This window comes from Chanos chanos, chromosome 10, assembly GCF_902362185.1.
Source record: "Chanos chanos chromosome 10, fChaCha1.1, whole genome shotgun sequence".
Lineage (NCBI taxonomy): Eukaryota > Metazoa > Chordata > Actinopteri > Gonorynchiformes > Chanidae > Chanos > Chanos chanos.
In genome coordinates, this window is record NC_044504.1 from 19,096,982 (window position 1) to 19,114,710 (window position 17,729).

Sequence of the window (17,729 nt, forward strand, 5' to 3'; positions counted from 1 at the left end):
AGAATATCTTGTTCTTTCAATCTTCTTCAGTGATTATAATTATTCTACAGACAAATGTAATTGCAAGACATATACACATTTCTTGCAAACAGTATTATTCTTCTGTGAAATTAGTGACATTTTAGGCTGGCTTTAGCCGACTGTTCTGCAAACATGAAAGCTCTACGGAAAAAATGATTCCCTACCTAGCTTTAGGATAATACTTTACAGCCAAAGATGGGAGCGGGAGCCTCATTCTGTGTGAGTATTCACTTGCTGGATGAAATTGCTTAAGATAATGAGACTAGAGACTTCCATGATTTAGGGGGAAGGGATGTAAGGTTTACCTAAATAAACACAGGCAGCAAGCAAATGAGCATGTTGTTGGCTATGTTAGCAAAGCTAATTCCCCTCGTCGAAACCATTTTTTTGACGAAGTGTTGAATCTTGTGTTCTTCTTGGAGTACAATGGCATATATTATTTCCCAGTAGTCGATCCTGCAATGTTTACATTTATCTACGCTTTCGTACAAAGTGTCGTTTGTGAGAGCTAGAAGAGTTGATGAGCAGCAAGCAATGCATGTAACAGAATCCTCCTAAGCACAAGCACACACAATGTCCTGACAAGTCACTTTAATTGTAATGAATGGAACATTTAAAAAATGATAATAACAACCACTGAAAAAAAAAATGGTTCGCCTCGATTTCGTCACCACTTTGTTTCAAAGGATGAATAATACTGTAGTCTGTAGTAGCTATTTGAACTACAGTAACACTGCTAACAAAGTGTTTGTACAAGCTGTTAAGTTTTCACACGCTTAGGGGACATTTGTTGTCGCCTAATTTGTGCAAGCACACGCAATAAGGACAATAAAAAATAATTTATTCCATTATGTACTGAAAGTTTCTAACTGTTATTATGTAATAGGCACTTTTCAGACCACTCTACATGTTTTCCACATTTCATTTGAGGAGAGAGAGAAAGAGAGAGAGAGGGGTGGGGGGCAAGTGACTGCCTCACAATGTCACAAAAAGTACTCATGAATAACTCATGAATGACTATTGGCCTCCAAATTTAGCTGTCAGGATGCAAAAAAAAAATCACCTGGTTGTTTTAATTGCCAAACTGTGTGATTAGTAAAGCATTTCTGGTCAGCCCACAGAAGAGTTTACAGTGTACAGTTCTCTCATTTCAGAAACTTTTCTTGAAAAATTTGCTCAGACTTGCTAAGTATTTTAAAGCTATTGACTCACCTTGCAGTCAGTGATAGAAAAAGCTAGAAGCCTTTATTTTCATAGCATGGTGGAATTACTCTGACGTATCCTGCAATGCAGCATCGTCTTCAATTGGTCTCTATATAGCTACATCTCATGTGTTTCTTCATTCACAGAGCTCTCCATCCAGTGTGCAGATTCGGAAGCACAATGCTAAAGTGGTACCAGAGGCCATATGTTCAAAGCAGGGCCCCAAAGGAGTGTTTGGGGTGTCACTGGAAAGGCTGCGGGAATCAGGACAGCTGGAGTCTGGGGTTCCCCTGGTGCTTAAGCACATGGTGGAGTTTCTTGACAGACAGGGTACATCCTCTTAGCGACCACCAGTGGCCACCGGTGCTTGAGTTCTGGTTTTATATATTTGTGTTTAAGTTTAAAGATGATAACTGTTTTTTCAGGTTTTCAAGGTGTGTGTTAAGGATGTCTCTGAATATGTGTTTGTGTGAGAGAGAGAGAGAGAGAGAGAGAGAGAGAGAGAGAATAGGAGAGAATGAGTGAGTGAGTGAGTGAGTGAGTGAGTGAGTGTCTGAGTGAGCAGATAAAAATTTGGGGGCTGTAAGTCTGTTTAAGTGTTCAGGTTGATTGTGTGCATGTTTGAATATATCCCTCTGTTTTAGAGGTCTGACAAGAGTCTTTTGGGCTCATTGTATGTACTCTGTGTGTATTCAAGTTGACCGTGCGTGTATGTGTGTTTTCTAGGTCTTGAGCTGAGAGGTTTGTTTAGGGTGAGTGGTTCGGCTGTGAGGTGCCAGTTGTTGCGAAAGCACTGGGACAGTGGAGATAGCGTGGATTTGAATACTGAAGAAGAGGATGTACATACAGTGGCATCTGCACTCAAACTCTTCCTCAGAGAACTGCCCCAAGGCCTGATCCCCGATGGCCACAGATCTGATATGCAGCAGGTCCTCGCAAGTATGTGCATTCACCATAAACACACACACCCTCAGACGGTACACATGCAGGAGTACTGAACGGTCACTATGATTCACATAATGATATAAAAATGCCATGTCATCACATCAACCCTGGGAAAAGTTTTGAAACAAAGGTTCAGCCTGTAAGTGGCTCAGTCATGACTTATCTGTGGCCTTGTTTATTTTAGCTCTTTGTTGAATCACTGTGTAAAGTAAAGATTTAATCTTTAATTTAATCTTTTAATCTTCTCTTCATTTGTGGTGAGATCTGTGGCTTTGAACATCAAATTTTAAAAAAAAGATCTGTCTTTTAACAGACTCTTTAAAAGGTTTCGCTGTACCCTTTTTTTCCCCTGAAAGGGGTTTTAAATGGAATGTTACAGACTGAAATGTCTAAGTTGTTCTCTTACTTTGTACTCACAGAAGTCTGTTGTTTCTGTAAATCAATTTCTCATACACAGCCACACCTGTTACATAAGACCGAAAGCTTGTCTTAAGCCAATTATGAGCGATGGACATTCAGTCTAGAGACATATCTCAGACATATGCTGTCTGTCTATCTGGTGCCTATCTCTGTCATATCTCTTTTCTTTACCATTGGCCTGGGGTGACCATATATGCTGTCTTGGGTATATGTTTAAGCAATGTTTACTGTCTATTATGATGTAATGTAACCTTTTAAAAATCCAGACAGTCATTGTCATGTAATCTTTGGTACACATGGAAGTGTATACTGTCACAGTTGATGACGTCAGCTACAACTGTGCTGCTTCCACAGAAGAACAAACAGCTGTATATATGGTGAAAGGCGATATATAAAGCCAGCATTTACATTATTGTTCTTTGCAATTCGCAGGAATTTTCAGAAAACATTTCTATGCAAAAAAGAATTAAAAGGGAAAGATGCTTTAAGTTCCCTTTCTTTCTTTTATTAAAAATGAATATACAACGTTTCACAAACTGACCCTTTATTCCAAGTTCATCAAAGTCATTTTAGTTTGCTTGTTTTAATGTTTTAATTTTGTTGTTTTGATCTGTCTTTCAGATTGTAAAGTAGAGAAGGAACTGAATCAGGCCCTGAAGGAGACCCTTGGATGTCTTCCTGATGACAATTACAACATCCTGTCTTACCTCTTGCACTTCCTGTCTAGGGTAGCTGCCCACAGCAAAACAAATCACATGTCTGTACAGAACCTGGCAACAGTCTTTGGACCCTGTATTTTCCAGTGAGTCTGTTTTCATTTGGTAGATTAGATTACAGGCATATGCATAAAGTCAACTCAGCATAATCCTTTGATAACTAAATTTAAAGGTCAAGACGAGTGACATGAGGTTATTGAGATTTTGAGGTATTGACCTGCAACTGACGTAGTCTTGATACATTACTAAATGATCAGGGTGTCGGCCTCATAGCTTCTTAGTTTTAGGTCGCTGACAGTATCATGTCACTCCGACACAAAGCTCATCTTCAGTCATCTTCAGTTTGACCCCAGTGGTTTTGAAAGGGAGTGATGGAGGCTGTTTAGGAGGTGGGTTGAAAAGACTTCTCTTTGTGTATGTGTTTGTTTGTGTGTGTCAAACACAACTGCTGTAAACTTAATTAATGTCCACATGAAGGCAACTATGTCTACACAGCACATTCTCCACTTATGCAATGTGCTCTGCCAATTCAGTCAGTAGACTATATTTACACCTCATCAAATTACAGATACTGTGATACTGTGTACAATAACACAGTACAATGTTACTGCTTCTATCACCTAAAACTCTACAAAGAAACATTGAAAGAAACTTATGATACATATTATACTGATTCAAAGCAATAAGTTCATGTGAGGGGGGCACTTGGTTTGTGTTTGGGTTTTATGTTGGGTATTCCCATGTCCCTTATGCAAAGATAGGTCAGAACAGATATTTGTAGCTGTCACTTCCACATAAACAGGGCTATTTATACACTGGTGCACCTTATTCTGTCCTTTGATGTGTCATATGCCCTACTGTACTGTTTGACCCTTCTCAGAAGCCAAGGAAAGAACACACAAACAAAAACAGATTGAGCTGGCACAAATAAAAATGTTCCAGTCCAAACTAACATTCCATTGTGCAACCAAAATACAGGAAGATCGCCACAGATTATGTTCCAAGAGCAGTTTCCTGTGTCTTAAGGAAGTTTTGGCAAGTCTTTCTTTGCTCAGGTTCAGGCACCGTTGTTGCTGTTCTGTAATAATTTATAATAATCTACATTAATTGATTTGTTTTCTCCAAAATCAGGGATATAACTTCAAGCTGCCTGGATAAACAGCTGGACAACATTAAGCCAAATGTCAAAATGATCTCATAAAGAATGTTCTTACCTCTTCTCCTGTCGGACGCATTTGACTTTTGGTCAAGTTATCCGGCTAACTGAGAAATCTTGCTTTGTATTGAACAAGGGAATTAAAAAAAAAAAAATTCTCTGTTTGATATTTCTTGTAATCATGCAGGGAATATTATACTCAGGGCTGACTTTTTTTGTTTTTGCTTAGTTTGTTTTACAAGTCTGTGAATGACCTTGGATATGAATTAGTTCTGTAAAGTATTTTTGACCGTTAAGTGAAACCTGATGGCCTGTTCCCCCCTAGCCTTCTTTAGAGCGAGAGTACATTTTACTACACTCTACACTGGATTGTTGTGTCTGGACCTTTTTAGTGTGTTATTAACCTGTAATATGCTCTCACTACCAGTGTTCCTGAAGGTCCCAGAATGCTACAGGAGCAGACTGCATGTAATACCCTCACTCTGCACCTTCTGGAGAAGCACCACCTCCTTATTCCTCCAAAACATACACACACTGATGACACATCTCTCAAAGACTCAGAGAGCTGTCGCAGAGCACTCACCTCGCATACCTTGGACACCCCTCCTCCCCCTCCACTCCTCTCTGTGCTGTCCTTCCCACAGGTAAAACTCTGCTCACTCGTATCAAACAAACAACAGCTGTCAATCAAATGTCAGTTTTCAGTCTTTCGTCAATATAAACGTTTCTGGATGAACAGGTTGTATGGTATTATTCCTCACATTTTAGTACAAAATTACATAATTATATTTTTTCATTCTGTAATAATAACGCTGCTGTATGACAGAGGCTGTTGCTTAAATGAGGGTTAGATGAGTGTGTGCTTTCTCTCTCTCTCTCTCTCTCTCTCTCTCTGTGTCAGGTGGGTTCCCACAGACTGGGCTCTGTGTGTGATATGAGCATGGCTGAGGCTGAGTTGTCAGGATCTCTTAGTACCTCACAGGGCTCTGAGACCAGCACCCTCTCCTCAGCATGGACACGACCATCAACCTGCAGGTATCAACTCTTTAGGGTGTCAGGTACACACCTGCCAGCTTTCTATTATATTTAACTTATTCAAAATGTATATTTCAAACCACCACTTCAGTCTGTTTCAAATTATAAACACCTTCACTTCTTTATGTATTAATTGCTTTGTGTATTCATAATGTTATATGTGAAAATGGATCATTTGTTATGTCAGTATTGTCATGCAGTGATCTCATGTTCTGTCACATGACATGAAACACTCATCTGGTGGATGGAGATTAAAGTTGAGGATAGCCATCAAGTTCTGCTTTGTCTTTGTCTCATATTAAGCAGGTATAAAGATGTGGTGTATTATTTTGATGTACATAATTTACAGAGCAGCTTCATAGCTCAATTACAACTGAACAAATTGCCCTCTTAGGCACGTTGTCAAGCCTGACATTTGTGATGTCGATTAGATAAGAATCAAGGTTGGAGGCCACTAGTATGATACTCCAGGCCTGTTACCGGATATCACCTGACATCTCATGGAATTTGTGACTTGGATTAATGACAGTTATTATACAGCGTGATATCGCCTGCCTTTGACTTCTCCTTCTTTCATCCTGTCCTTTATCAGTACAGACATATCTCAGCAAAATAGCACTCACAAAATAGCAATGTTTTACTACAGGACATAGATATGTAACAGGCCAAACCCGGTCTGATCCGGTTGTGTGACTAACACTAATGTCTCTGATTACCCTGAATTAAGCACAGCTGTGTGCCCGTTGTCCTATTAAACATTTATCCAACACTGCGTTGAACCAGCACGCCTCCTGCTCTCAGTCAGGGAAGATGTGACAGATTAGTGGCTAATGCTAGCTCTGCTCGGACTGAGATTAAATTAGATTAGTGGCAGGCTCAGCTTCTTGATTCTGATGAATCTGCAAATCCTGTCAGGATTCCCGTGACCAATCTAAATTTTTCATATTACCTGGAACTTTGATATCCACTAGGGAGGTTTTCTTGTTTGTTTGTTTGCATTATTGACCAATAAAAACATAGGAAAGGAATGAGAACTCAGCCTTTCTAAATTCAGTAAACAGTCTACACAGTCTGGTATTGTTGCTATGAAAAAATCATGGGATTCCCTGTCCTATGTCTGACTGGTTATGTAACGCTGTTCTGTGAGTGCTTGACACTCTAACAGACAAACACACTCTACTGAAGTTTGACCTCCCCTCAATGTGCCTGCTGCCACTTTTTATCATCAAACTCTTAAAACAGTTACATGTCCTGACTTAGGTCTCATTATGTAATTTTTTACGAACAAACTTCTGTGCTCTTTTTACTTTTTTTTTATGATATTTACCATTACATTATCAATATCTGAGACTGTATTACTGGTGTGTGGAAGTGGCACATGGGTGTGGTCCTTGAGTCCTTGGGTCCTGCTTGGTTTTCTCACAGCACAATCAGTGGCTGATTTATACCTGCAAAACGTCTGTGTGCGTTACTCACCGAATATTTTGTGGTTGCTGCAAATTTCGTTTAAGGTCTGGACTTGTGCATACCTGGTGTATACTAATGCATTTACCCCTGATGGACAGAATCCTGTGTAACTCACATGCACTTTTTATAACTCTGGCTTTATGATGAGGTGGTTTTTATCTGCCAGAGTTCCCTTAGGAACTCGGATATCTTATCAGTGTGTGTTAGATCTCTTATTGATTCGTATACAATTTTCCAAATGCAAGACTTATACACATTTGATTTCTCAAGCTACATTGAAACTAATTTAGAAACTGAAAATTTCCCAGTGTAACTTCCCTGCATATCAGCATTTTTAAGCTGTACAGCAGGTAAATTATATGTACAGTACAGTTGTGGTCGAAGGTTTACATACACTCATCATGGACAATTAAAGTCATTGCAATATTGGGTTTTCAATGACTTCTTTGAACTCTTCTTTTTCTGGAGCAGAATGATTGTACAACATACTTCTTTAATAGAAGAAAAACCCAAGAATTTGGTGCACACGTTTTAATTTATTTTGGGTTTTCTGAAATCAACCCAAGGTCAACATACAGTGTCAAAAACAGACGTACAGCACACCTAATTTGGTTAACTGTCCCTTAGCAAGTTGCACCTTGACCAGACGCTTATAGTAGCCATCAAAAGCTGCTGGCATAATTCTGGTTGGATGTTTGACCAATGTTTGATAGAGTTCAGTTAAATTTGTTGGTTTCCTGGCATGGACCTGACTTTTAAGCACAGTCCACATATTTTTGATCGGGTTGAGGTCAGGAAGGCCATTCCACAAGCTTGATGTTAACCTGCTTTATCCATTCCACAACCATTTTTGATGTGTGTTTGGGGTCATTGTGCTGTTGGAAAAACCCAGTGGTGTCCAAGTTCCAACCATCTAGCTGATGGTTTGAGGTTATGCTGAAGAATTCTGAGGTAGTCCTCCTTCATCATTATTCAATCCACTGTGTGTAATGTGCCAGTACCACTGGCAGCAAAACAGTCCCAGAGCATGATGCTACCACCACCACGCTTAACAGTTGGTACAGTGTTCTTGGGGTTGAATGCCTCACCTTTATTCCTCCAAATATACCTCTGGTCATTGTGGCCAAACAACTCAATCTTTGTCTCATCTGACCATAAAACTTTCCTCCAGAAGGCTTTTTCTTTGTCCATGTGGTCAGCTGTAAACTGTAGTTGAGCTTAAAGGTGTCCATATTGGAGCAGGGGCCTCTTTCTTGGACAGCAGCCTCTCAGTCCATGGTGATGTAAAACGCTCTTGACTGTAGACAGTGACACTGGTGTTGGCACAGTGACACTGGTGTTGGCACAGTGACACTGGTGTTGGCACAGTGGCAATGGCAGGCCTGTGCCTTGGTGGTTCCTGGGTTGTTCCTGATCATCCAAACCAATTTCCTCAAAGCTGAGGGTGACCGTTTGTGTCTTATCACAGACCCTGGCAGTAACTTGTACTTACGTACAATTGTCTGAGCTGATGATCTTGGAGTCTGCAGCAGTTTAGAAATGGACCCAAGAGACATTCCTGACTTGTGTAAATCTATGACCTGCACTGAGCTTCTTGGACTTTCCCATTGTACTGTGTGTTGGTCACTCCAATGAGTACTGTCAAACAAAAACTTTTATGTTGGCACAGTGAAGCTACCAGCTGTAGTCAATTATGATCACTAACAGGAAGTTAAGATGCCTTGGCAAGTTAAAAGACATTGTGGAACTTTCAGCACCCCTGAATTGATCATCTTAGTGGGTGTATGTATATTTTTGGCCTTGTATGTAGAATTTTGACCTGTGTTGATTTCAGAAAACCCAAAATAAATTAAAACTTGTGCACCAAATTCTTCTTTTTGTTGTTGTTGTTTGTTTGTTTTTGTTTTTTTTAATTAAAGACGTATGTTATACAATCATTCTGCACCGGAAAAGAACAGTTTAAAGAACTCATTGAAAGCCCAGTATTGTTATGACATTCATGTCCATGATAAGTGTATGTAAACCTCCGACCACAAATGTATATGTATGTGGTACCTGTCGACTCTCTACCATCTGGGCCTGTAACAACCTTCAGCAGACTCCTGTTCAGACATGTGACTCTGATATCAGACACTAAGAGAAACACTAAGGCTGGTTTTCCTCACAGCACATAGATCTTCATTAAAGTGGCTGGTGGGAGCTTGTACTGGATCAGTCATGCGTGAAAAGAGATGACAGTGTGGGAATGAGGCCAGAGCCGCTGGTCCTCTGAACAGACGTGCTGCTCTGTGACAAAAACCCAGAATCAGCCCTGCACTGTGTGTGTCTGCGTCTGCGTGTGAGTTTATGTCTGACCGGACCTACTATTCACTGACCTAAATCTCACTGAGTGGAACCTCAGAAGGAGGGATGAAAAAAAGTTAAAAAAGTGTAAAAGAGGCTATAGTTTTGTTCAGACTGCTCTCTCTCTTAAATTAGGCAGTGTCCTGAGTCACCTTTGTGTGTGTGTGTGTGTGTGTGTGTGTGTGTGTTTAAACTGGTCTGGGACTGGTCTCTGTCAGATATTATTTCCTCTGTGCTCTTTATGAACTCAGCAGACACAGAACGGAGTTAGACAGCACGTACAGTCTTTTCGATTCCTTAGTACAATAAATTGAGAGTGAATTGCTTTAAGATCATATAAAGTAATAAACCTGAGCAATAATATCGCCCTTTCACTCTTTCTGGGGTTTTTTTTTTTTTTTTTTTTTTTGAGTTCAGACCTGACACACATACATATTCAGCAGCTCATGCTTGCAGGAGGCTAAAGTTGAGTGGTTTCCTGCCGCTCTAGCATGCCTAACCTTTTTAAAGGATGTTATCCATGTGGGGCTGGGCTGTCATATTCTCTCTTTACTCGTCTCTACTGATGGACAAAGCTGATTTTAAGTCACAAACGATTTAAACAATTAAGCAATAATTAGCAAAAAGCCTTACGTTATTTTTTCACCAGACTGGGGCATAATTTGTGTGTGTGTGTTTGTCTGTCTGTCTGTATGTTTGTGTGTGTGTGCGTGTGCGCATGTGTTAGGGGGTATGGAAGAAGATCTTACAGACCTGCCAAATTCTTAGGATGCAGAAGTTCATTGCTAAATATATCATGCCGGGGTTCATTACTAATTATATCATCCTCTCTCCTCTTTCAGGCTGCACGTGATATCACATTCACGTGAACACATTCTGTCAGCTTGTGTGTGTGTGTGTGTGTGTGTGCACATGCACACATGCGTATCTGTTAGTGCATATATATCTGTGTTTAAAGGGGAAAAAAGAGAGGAAAAGAGTGTACTCTGAAAGCTTTTTCCAGCCAGCCCAAGGCATCTTCTGTGTGTGTGTGTGTGTGTGTGTGTGTCCTGCACAATGCAGTCACACACTTTTTCCATTCACACAGACAGGCCAGGTCACTATGATGAATCCCCTGTGGCTGCTAGTGTGTACCTGAGTGTGTGTGTGTGTGTGTGTCTTCTGATCTGCTTTACCTCCGTTTCAGTACATCCAGTGTGCCAGTCATTCTGTCTCAATCTTTGTGTTTGTCTGTTTCTCTCTTTCTCTCTCCCATTCTCTCTCAGTCTCTGCAGCAGTATGGAGATGTCTGCCTGCAGTTGTGAGGAGCTTCTGGAAAAGACCTCACTGGAAGACAAAGGAAGAATGGAGACAGACAATAGGGACGTACAGAAAGCAGAAGGAAATGATGAAGACAACGGATCTTCTAGGACAGAGTAAGTCTTGCTGTACTTGCTGTCCATCTTTTGTCCCCTGTCTCCACACACATTATTTCCACTGTGAAAGTACTGTGCTCATCTGTCCTTTCTGTCCTGTCTCAAAAAAAAAAAATTCTCAGTCCATTCGGACAACGGCTCTTTCCTGTTCTTACACGGTCCATCTCAGTTCAGTCATCCAGAGATCTGCTGCCACATTCCACCATCTCTCAAATCTGCCTCTTTTAACAAACTCACAGCTTAAAACTTCCAAAAATTAATGTTCAGTTATTCATATTGTCTATGTTTTAACCCACACTACCATGCACAAAGTTGTGGCTTAAAGTTGTGGAGGAGTCCAGAGATGTAGCATGTTTGAGCATAGGTTATTTTAAAAGAATACAGTTCTGCTAGTAACCTCCACAGTCCAACCCAGAAATACACAGACACAGTCAGCTCTGGAGATTAGTTCATAGCCATGTCCCCAGGACAGACTGTCTGTTAGGGCTCCAGCGGTAATTTATATGGAGAGGAGTAGGAGGTTTAAATAGTTACTGTCTCCGACAGCCCCCATATAGTACAACTGCTGGTTGCCATTGTTGTTCATGATATAAAGCATTGTTTGGACAGCTGCCATTAATATGACGTTATCAAAGCTTAGATTATTATAGGAGAAGCCTTGAACCATCTGCTGCTGGATTTCCTAACCTAATTATTCCTCATGTGATCCAACCAAACTGTGTTTGTCTACTCCTGTGTTTCTCTGTTGCCTGTGTGTTTACACCGTCTTGTTTGAAAGTATGTACCACTTCCTGAAAGCCCATGTTCCTCCTTTCTCCAGAATGTTCAGTACGCTGTACGCAGACGACTCCAGTCTCCTCCAATTGGACAAGGTAACTACAGGCTCAAGAATAGTACATGAGTGCTGAGTATATGTTTATATGAGACACAAGGCCTCCCTCCTAACAAATATAGACTCATTATTCACTTGAATCAAGTGTGTCTCTATTTGTCTATGTTTTCATACTATAAAATGGTCCGGGAGCTGTCCAGTTGGTTTAGATGTCAGCTCTGTGTCAGATGTAAAAAAGAAACAAAAATAATATGTCTGATTATGTCTGATTACAAGAGATGGGAATAGAGCTGTACGTTCAACGGATGAAATATGACTGTTTGATTCTGATTACTTAAGAGGGAATGTATAAGCACAATGATTTATATTTAGACTTGGCACGCTTACTGAAAATAACCTGTCTGAAACTGTTGGCCTCTACTTTGAGTGACGCAATGACACATGACAGATTTATATCAATGGCTGGTGATGAGAGAGGTTGTGTGTGTGTGTGTTTGTGTGACCTAATCTGAGCAGTACAGTTTCTGGTGTATGCCTTGAAGTTGTGGAAGCTTCTCCCCTGTGGGACAAATATGTTCTGTGTTTGTGTGTGTGTGTGTGTGTGTGTGTGGTGTGTGTATGTGTGTGTGTTTGCATGTGCTTGGTTTGGTTTTGTCTTTCCTTGTGTTGGTGTATGTGCATGTAATTATATTTATGTGTTTAACAGTAGAGTCAGAGACAGGGATTGCTTACATCATATCAGCATGTTGTGTATTTGCTCTGTAGACTACGTATATAAGATAGACATACATTAAGAGACACTAACACACTCATAAACAACCTCAATCAGACGTCTCACTGTTAGTCATCGCTCTCAAACCCCCTCGTCCTCCCTCTCTTTTCCACACACGCACTTGACTAGCGGGCCAATAAGAAGGCTGGAACTGTGTTGCCTTGGTTACTTCCCACCCCTCCACACTCAGCATGCATGGTGAAGTCCCACTGCTTTTCAAGCACTAAATAATCCATGCCCACATACACACATATATCACACGCACGATTTGGGGTATACCCTCACGATGCAGTACAGAAACTGCATGGAGCATAAACACATAGGTTTTCCATTGAAGACGCATGAGCCATTCAGAGTCTGAACTGGAATTTTGGGATACAGCTTAAAATCACACTGACTGACCTAATCTCAGCAGTACGGTTTCTGGTATATGCCCTGAGGTTCTGGAAGTTTCTTTCTTGTGGGACAAGTATGTTCTGCCTCTGTTTCCAGAGTCCCAATCTGAAGCAGCAGGCTCTTGAGGCAGAGACGCACCCGTCATCCGAGTCCTGGTGCTCCTCGCCTCCGTCCTCACCTCGACTGGACTCTGACTCAGACTCACAGAGTCTCACCCAGAGACAAGACTCACCTCCACACCACACCACTGAGCCCAGCAGCCCTGCCACAGCAGGTAAGAATATCTCCTTGGTCATTTTCACATCTGATGTTTCTGTGTTTGTATATGGTTTGCGCACATGTAGCTATGCAGGGTCATGTTTCTGAGTGTGTGTGGGTATGTCCAGTGAGGCCTCTTGAATGTTCGCGTTGCTTTTCACATTGGATGATTAATGACTCATTGAATGAGTTGGATGACTGACGGTGTGTAATTAGCCTTGTTGTTTAGTCGCACAGAGTTGTTTTTGGTTAAGTGAAAAATAGCCACAGTGTGGTCAACACAATGCTGAGGAACACTGGAGAATGAAGCTTTACTTGTAGGATGAAGGATTAGTGTGTAGTCTGTAAAAAAAGAGACACAATACAGATGTTTGTGCACATGTGTGTATGTGTGTTTGTCTGTGTATGTATTGTTTTCCCAGAGATGTTTACATGTGAATCCTAAGGCCTTGCACTGCATTTCAGCTCAACAGCTCTCTCTCTCTCTCTCTCTCTCTCTCTCCCTTCTTCTCTCAATGTGTATCGAAGACCCAGTTCCTGCTTCACTGACCACTGATGTCAGCCCTTTTCTGAAGCATATCACTGATGGTGACAGTCCCCTCCCCTCCCCCTGCTGTCCAACCATGAGCCGCAGTCAGCGCTTCTCCACTGACCCTGACTCTGCTCCCTCGCCACCCTGCAGTCAGGACTACGTCACGTATGTAGCTCTGAGTGTGTGTGTGTATGTGTGTGTGTGTGTGTATGCAAGGGAGTGTGTATGTGTTCATAAGTAAATATTCACAGAATGAGATGTGGAGTATGTGTGTTACTTAAATGTGTGTGTGTATGTGCAGGTCTCGCTGCACCTTACAGGATGACTCCACACATGGACTTAAGGAGCTCTCCATTCCTGTTCTCCGAAGACACATCCAGACTCTTAAAAAGAGAATAAAAATCTTTGAGGACTCATTCCAGCAAGCTAAGAATTATAAGGTATGTTAAATTGTGTGTCTCTCAGGTGTGTGTGTGTGTGTGTGTGTGTGTGTTGTGTGTGTGTGTGTGTGTTGTGTGTTGGGTGTTGTGTGTGTGTGTTATGTGTGTGTGTGTGGTTTTTGTGTCATATCACTGTGTATAAGTACGTTCCAGAATGATACAAGTTAGGCAACTACATTCACCTCTTTAGGTGCCTGTATATGAACACAAAAGCTCATCCTCATATTTGTTTGTCATTCAGGAGAAGTGGTGTGTCCAGACTTTTAGCTTTGCACATTTGCTGTGAAAGTATTTGATTCAGTCTGAAGTGTATTTTGGTGCTGTGAATGGTAGTATTGTAAACTGTGTGGGAGAACACTGTAATGAGAAACTCTGTATCCTTTCCCCTGATATGTGTTTGAAGGTCACTCACTAATCTTCACACGTTCTCTCTGAACCGGTATGGACCAGCTTAAACCGCCCGCAGCTAGAGACTGTCTGAAACTCCAATGAAATTTTGCTTTCTGTTAGTAACAAGGTGGCCTGGAATTTATGATGGACAGGAAATTGTGGGCCAATAAGTCGAGTCTTTAGCACCATCTAGCAGCTGAGGTTCTCATCACATTCTGAGTCGGGTGTGTGTGTGTGTGTGTGTGTGTGGGTGTGTAAGAGCGAACGATAGAAATGTTTCATGTGTGAAAAGTCATAGCTTTGGTACTTAGTGCTCTCTGCTGCGGTCACATCCTCATGTATTTTCCTCAGTCATAGTTTATCCTTCAGTGGCAGTCAAATTTTCTGCTGCTTCAGATTGTCTTTTATAACCCAGAGCTGACCTTTTTGTGATTTCACCCCTTAACATGTAAACGTGTAAACAACAACAACAACAACAAAAACAACAAAAAAACCCTCTACTGCTCTTTAACCTGCTCATAATGTAATGATGTTAGTGATTAACACTTTTCATTTCCCCACAGCCGGCTCACAATGACAAGACTGCTGATCCTAACATAGCCAAGCTAATGAGTGAACTGAGCAAAGCTCGTAAACAGCTCAAAGGTACCTGTCACATACTGTCATATCATAGTTCACATTATCAGTCATTGAATTATTAATTATCATGGTTGTACATTATATCAGTTTTAAGTAGTGCTATTGCATCACATGTAAACTGTTTTTCATAGCCTTTCTGATTTGTCCCACCCACTTTCTGCAGAGTTACGGTTAAAGCATTGTGTAGCTGACATGAGAGCACCAAGAGGCTCTGAGTCATGGAATTCCAGTGGTGACCAGCAGAGGGAGACAAAGCAGGACTTTGCTCAGCCCAAACCGCCAGTGGAGGAGACATTTAACACACTAACCCAAAGACTTACTGAGAAACGCAAGGAGCTTAATCTACCAGATCATATCCTGGTATACACTGTCAAAATAACATTCTGTACACACACACACACACACACAAACACACACACACACACACCAACAACAACAACAATGCATGTGCACATGTAGTCATACTCCTAATTTTTTTTTGTCATATTTGTGGATTTATTTTTTGTTTGTAGGACATGTCACAGACCCAGCTGGCTCTAGAGAAGATAACCCTCCAAAAGTGTCTGCTGTATTTTGAGAGCCTTCATGGACGCCCAGTAAGACAATATCCTTAGCCAGTTCTATGAGTGTGTATCCAAGTATTAACCAAGGTTTGTACGTGTGGGTATGTGAATAAGTCTAGCTCTCTCTCTGCCTATAGAGTTCTACAGAGGAGCGGACTTTAATGAGGCCATTGTATGATCGCTATCGTCTTATCAAGCACATGCTCTGCAGTACCAACTCTGCCATCACGACCATTGTGAGTCACTGTCTCCAAAGCAACACTCTCTGTGCTCTTTTCACCACATGGATCAACACTCAGACCAAAAAGGCCGACATATGCTAGCATCAGATTCAATTCACCAATTTAGGTGTCGGTCATAGTGCTAAACATGATTGCACATACAGTTGGACAGCTCAAAGATGTTTTAAAAATTTTTCCAAGATCCAATAGTTTGGATTAGTCTTGCTGCTTCTGATTAGTGGTTGAGAGGACAGAACTTCAGTAACCAGTGGTGTGTGGTTCTTTTATTTTTGGCATACAGGAGGAAGAGGAGGGTTCTGAGGAAGAACAGCAGAGCTCCAGGCTGGCTGACTGCACAGTCTCCATGACAAATCGAGAAGAGCACAGTGACCCTGTCTCGCCCCTTGAGGTGGTTAAGAAGTCCGTAGCAGACAGCAGCACAAACGTAGATTCAGCAAACAGGTACATTCATCCACGCTCCCTTCACATACCAATACTGTTTTTATAACGTTTTAAAAAAACATAAGTGCAGTGCTTACCAATTAGACCTAAATTCAGGTTGGCTGTGTTTGTGAATTCACTGTAGGTTGGAGCTGTTTGAACAGTTGAAAGAAACACGGGCAGAGAAGAGAAGGCTAAGGAAGGTTCTTAGAGAGTATGAGAAGACCATTTTCTCACAGACTGGCAGGTAAAAACACACACACACACACACACACACACTCTTATTTCAACAGCTATACAATACCAAATACACAGAAACATCTGAGTAAAAACACACAGAATGGTCGTTTGAACTTGTCTTTAATGAACAGTCACACTTGGTCGTCATAAACACTGCAACGAGGAACTGAAAAATAAAACATTCACAAAACACTAATGCAAAAGGATATAACAGCATGAAGCACACCCACTAAGACAGGAAGAAAAGAAAAGAGAGAGAGAGAGAGAGAAAGAGAGAGACTAATGGGTGGCTGGCCTGTATCCATATGTGCATGAGAAGGTGAAGTGTGTAATGATCACTGTACAAAGCTATCACAGTAAGGCAATACAGGGATACATCAGTCTGAGAGATGCTGCTTTTGTGAAATGTTTCTCTTTGTCTCATTTCTTTATCCTGTCTTCATTACAGGAACACACAAAAAGAAGACCGTGCTCCCCTGGCAGAGGAATACTGCAAATACAAAACGGTCAAGGCCAAACTGAGGTTACTGGAGGTCCTGCTCAGTAAAGACGACTCTCCAAAGACTGTGTGAGAGTTTCATTCTCCAGCACAAACTCCTCCAGAACTTCTACTCTACTCTACTCTACAAAACAATCAGAAACTCCTCCCACCCATAAATCATAACGGACTTTCACAAGGACTTCATCACAGCTCTGACTGGGCAGGGTCATCTCTTCTGTTGGATTTAGTTTTGTGCCATGCAAATGTCTGAAGCCTTTTTTTGAAGAAAAGAAGATTATATCTTACGGTCCATAATGACTGGCAGCTTTTTTTTTCTTTTTTTTTTAGTGAAACCTCTCCATGGTGATATAAGGAGGTTGCATGTGATAGACATATCTGTCATGTCATGTTGAAAAAAATATGGCACTTTATATGTTTTAAGCAATGATTACATTTCCTCACTAATTCAGGTATATGCCATGTAACATGTTCAGTAAGAGTCCCTCAGGTGTTGCAATGTGCACGTTTTTTGTTTTATATATCATTGGTGCTCCTCTATTTCAATTGCATGTCAAAGATTTTATATGGATATCTGGTTTTATATGGTTATAAATGCATATTTCATATAAATAGGTCTATATGGTGGTTCAAATGAATTCTTAGAAGACCATGTCAAAGTCCATGTCAGCAATACAGTCATGTTAATGCCCATGTCGGTCAACTCTGTGAACCAGCCTCTGACTTTATGGTAAATTATGGTACTTATCCTCACCTCCCTCCAGGACACGAGCAGCAGCAGTTAA

At 41.1% G+C, this 17,729-nt stretch overlaps 1 protein-coding gene across 1 annotated transcript; it reads left to right on the plus strand.

The window, feature by feature from the left end:
* Positions 1-216: 216 nt before the first annotated feature.
* LOC115823393 (protein FAM13A-like) lies at positions 217-17,017 on the plus strand. Its single transcript, XM_030787440.1, has 18 exons — positions 217-240; positions 1,371-1,554; positions 1,951-2,163; positions 3,211-3,391; positions 4,889-5,105; positions 5,363-5,496; positions 10,572-10,721; positions 11,500-11,593; positions 12,818-12,995; positions 13,514-13,676; positions 13,813-13,951; positions 14,905-14,986; positions 15,144-15,340; positions 15,493-15,576; positions 15,681-15,779; positions 16,066-16,226; positions 16,351-16,452; positions 16,894-17,017. The coding sequence occupies exons 1-18, from the start codon at positions 217-219 to the stop codon at positions 17,015-17,017; spliced, it is 2,526 nt and encodes an 841-aa protein (XP_030643300.1).
* Positions 17,018-17,729: the final 712 nt, after the last annotated feature.

Excerpts from the sequence above, each read along its gene's own strand:
- LOC115823393 (XM_030787440.1), top strand. The coding sequence starts at position 217 with ATGGGAGCGGGAGCCTCATTCTGT. Across the intron at positions 10,722-11,499 it reads AACGGATCTTCTAGGACAGA|TATGTACCACTTCCTGAAAG; the intron begins GTAAGTCTTGCT and ends CTTGTTTGAAAG. Across the intron at positions 15,341-15,492 it reads ATCTACCAGATCATATCCTG|GACATGTCACAGACCCAGCT; the intron begins GTATACACTGTC and ends TTTTGTTTGTAG.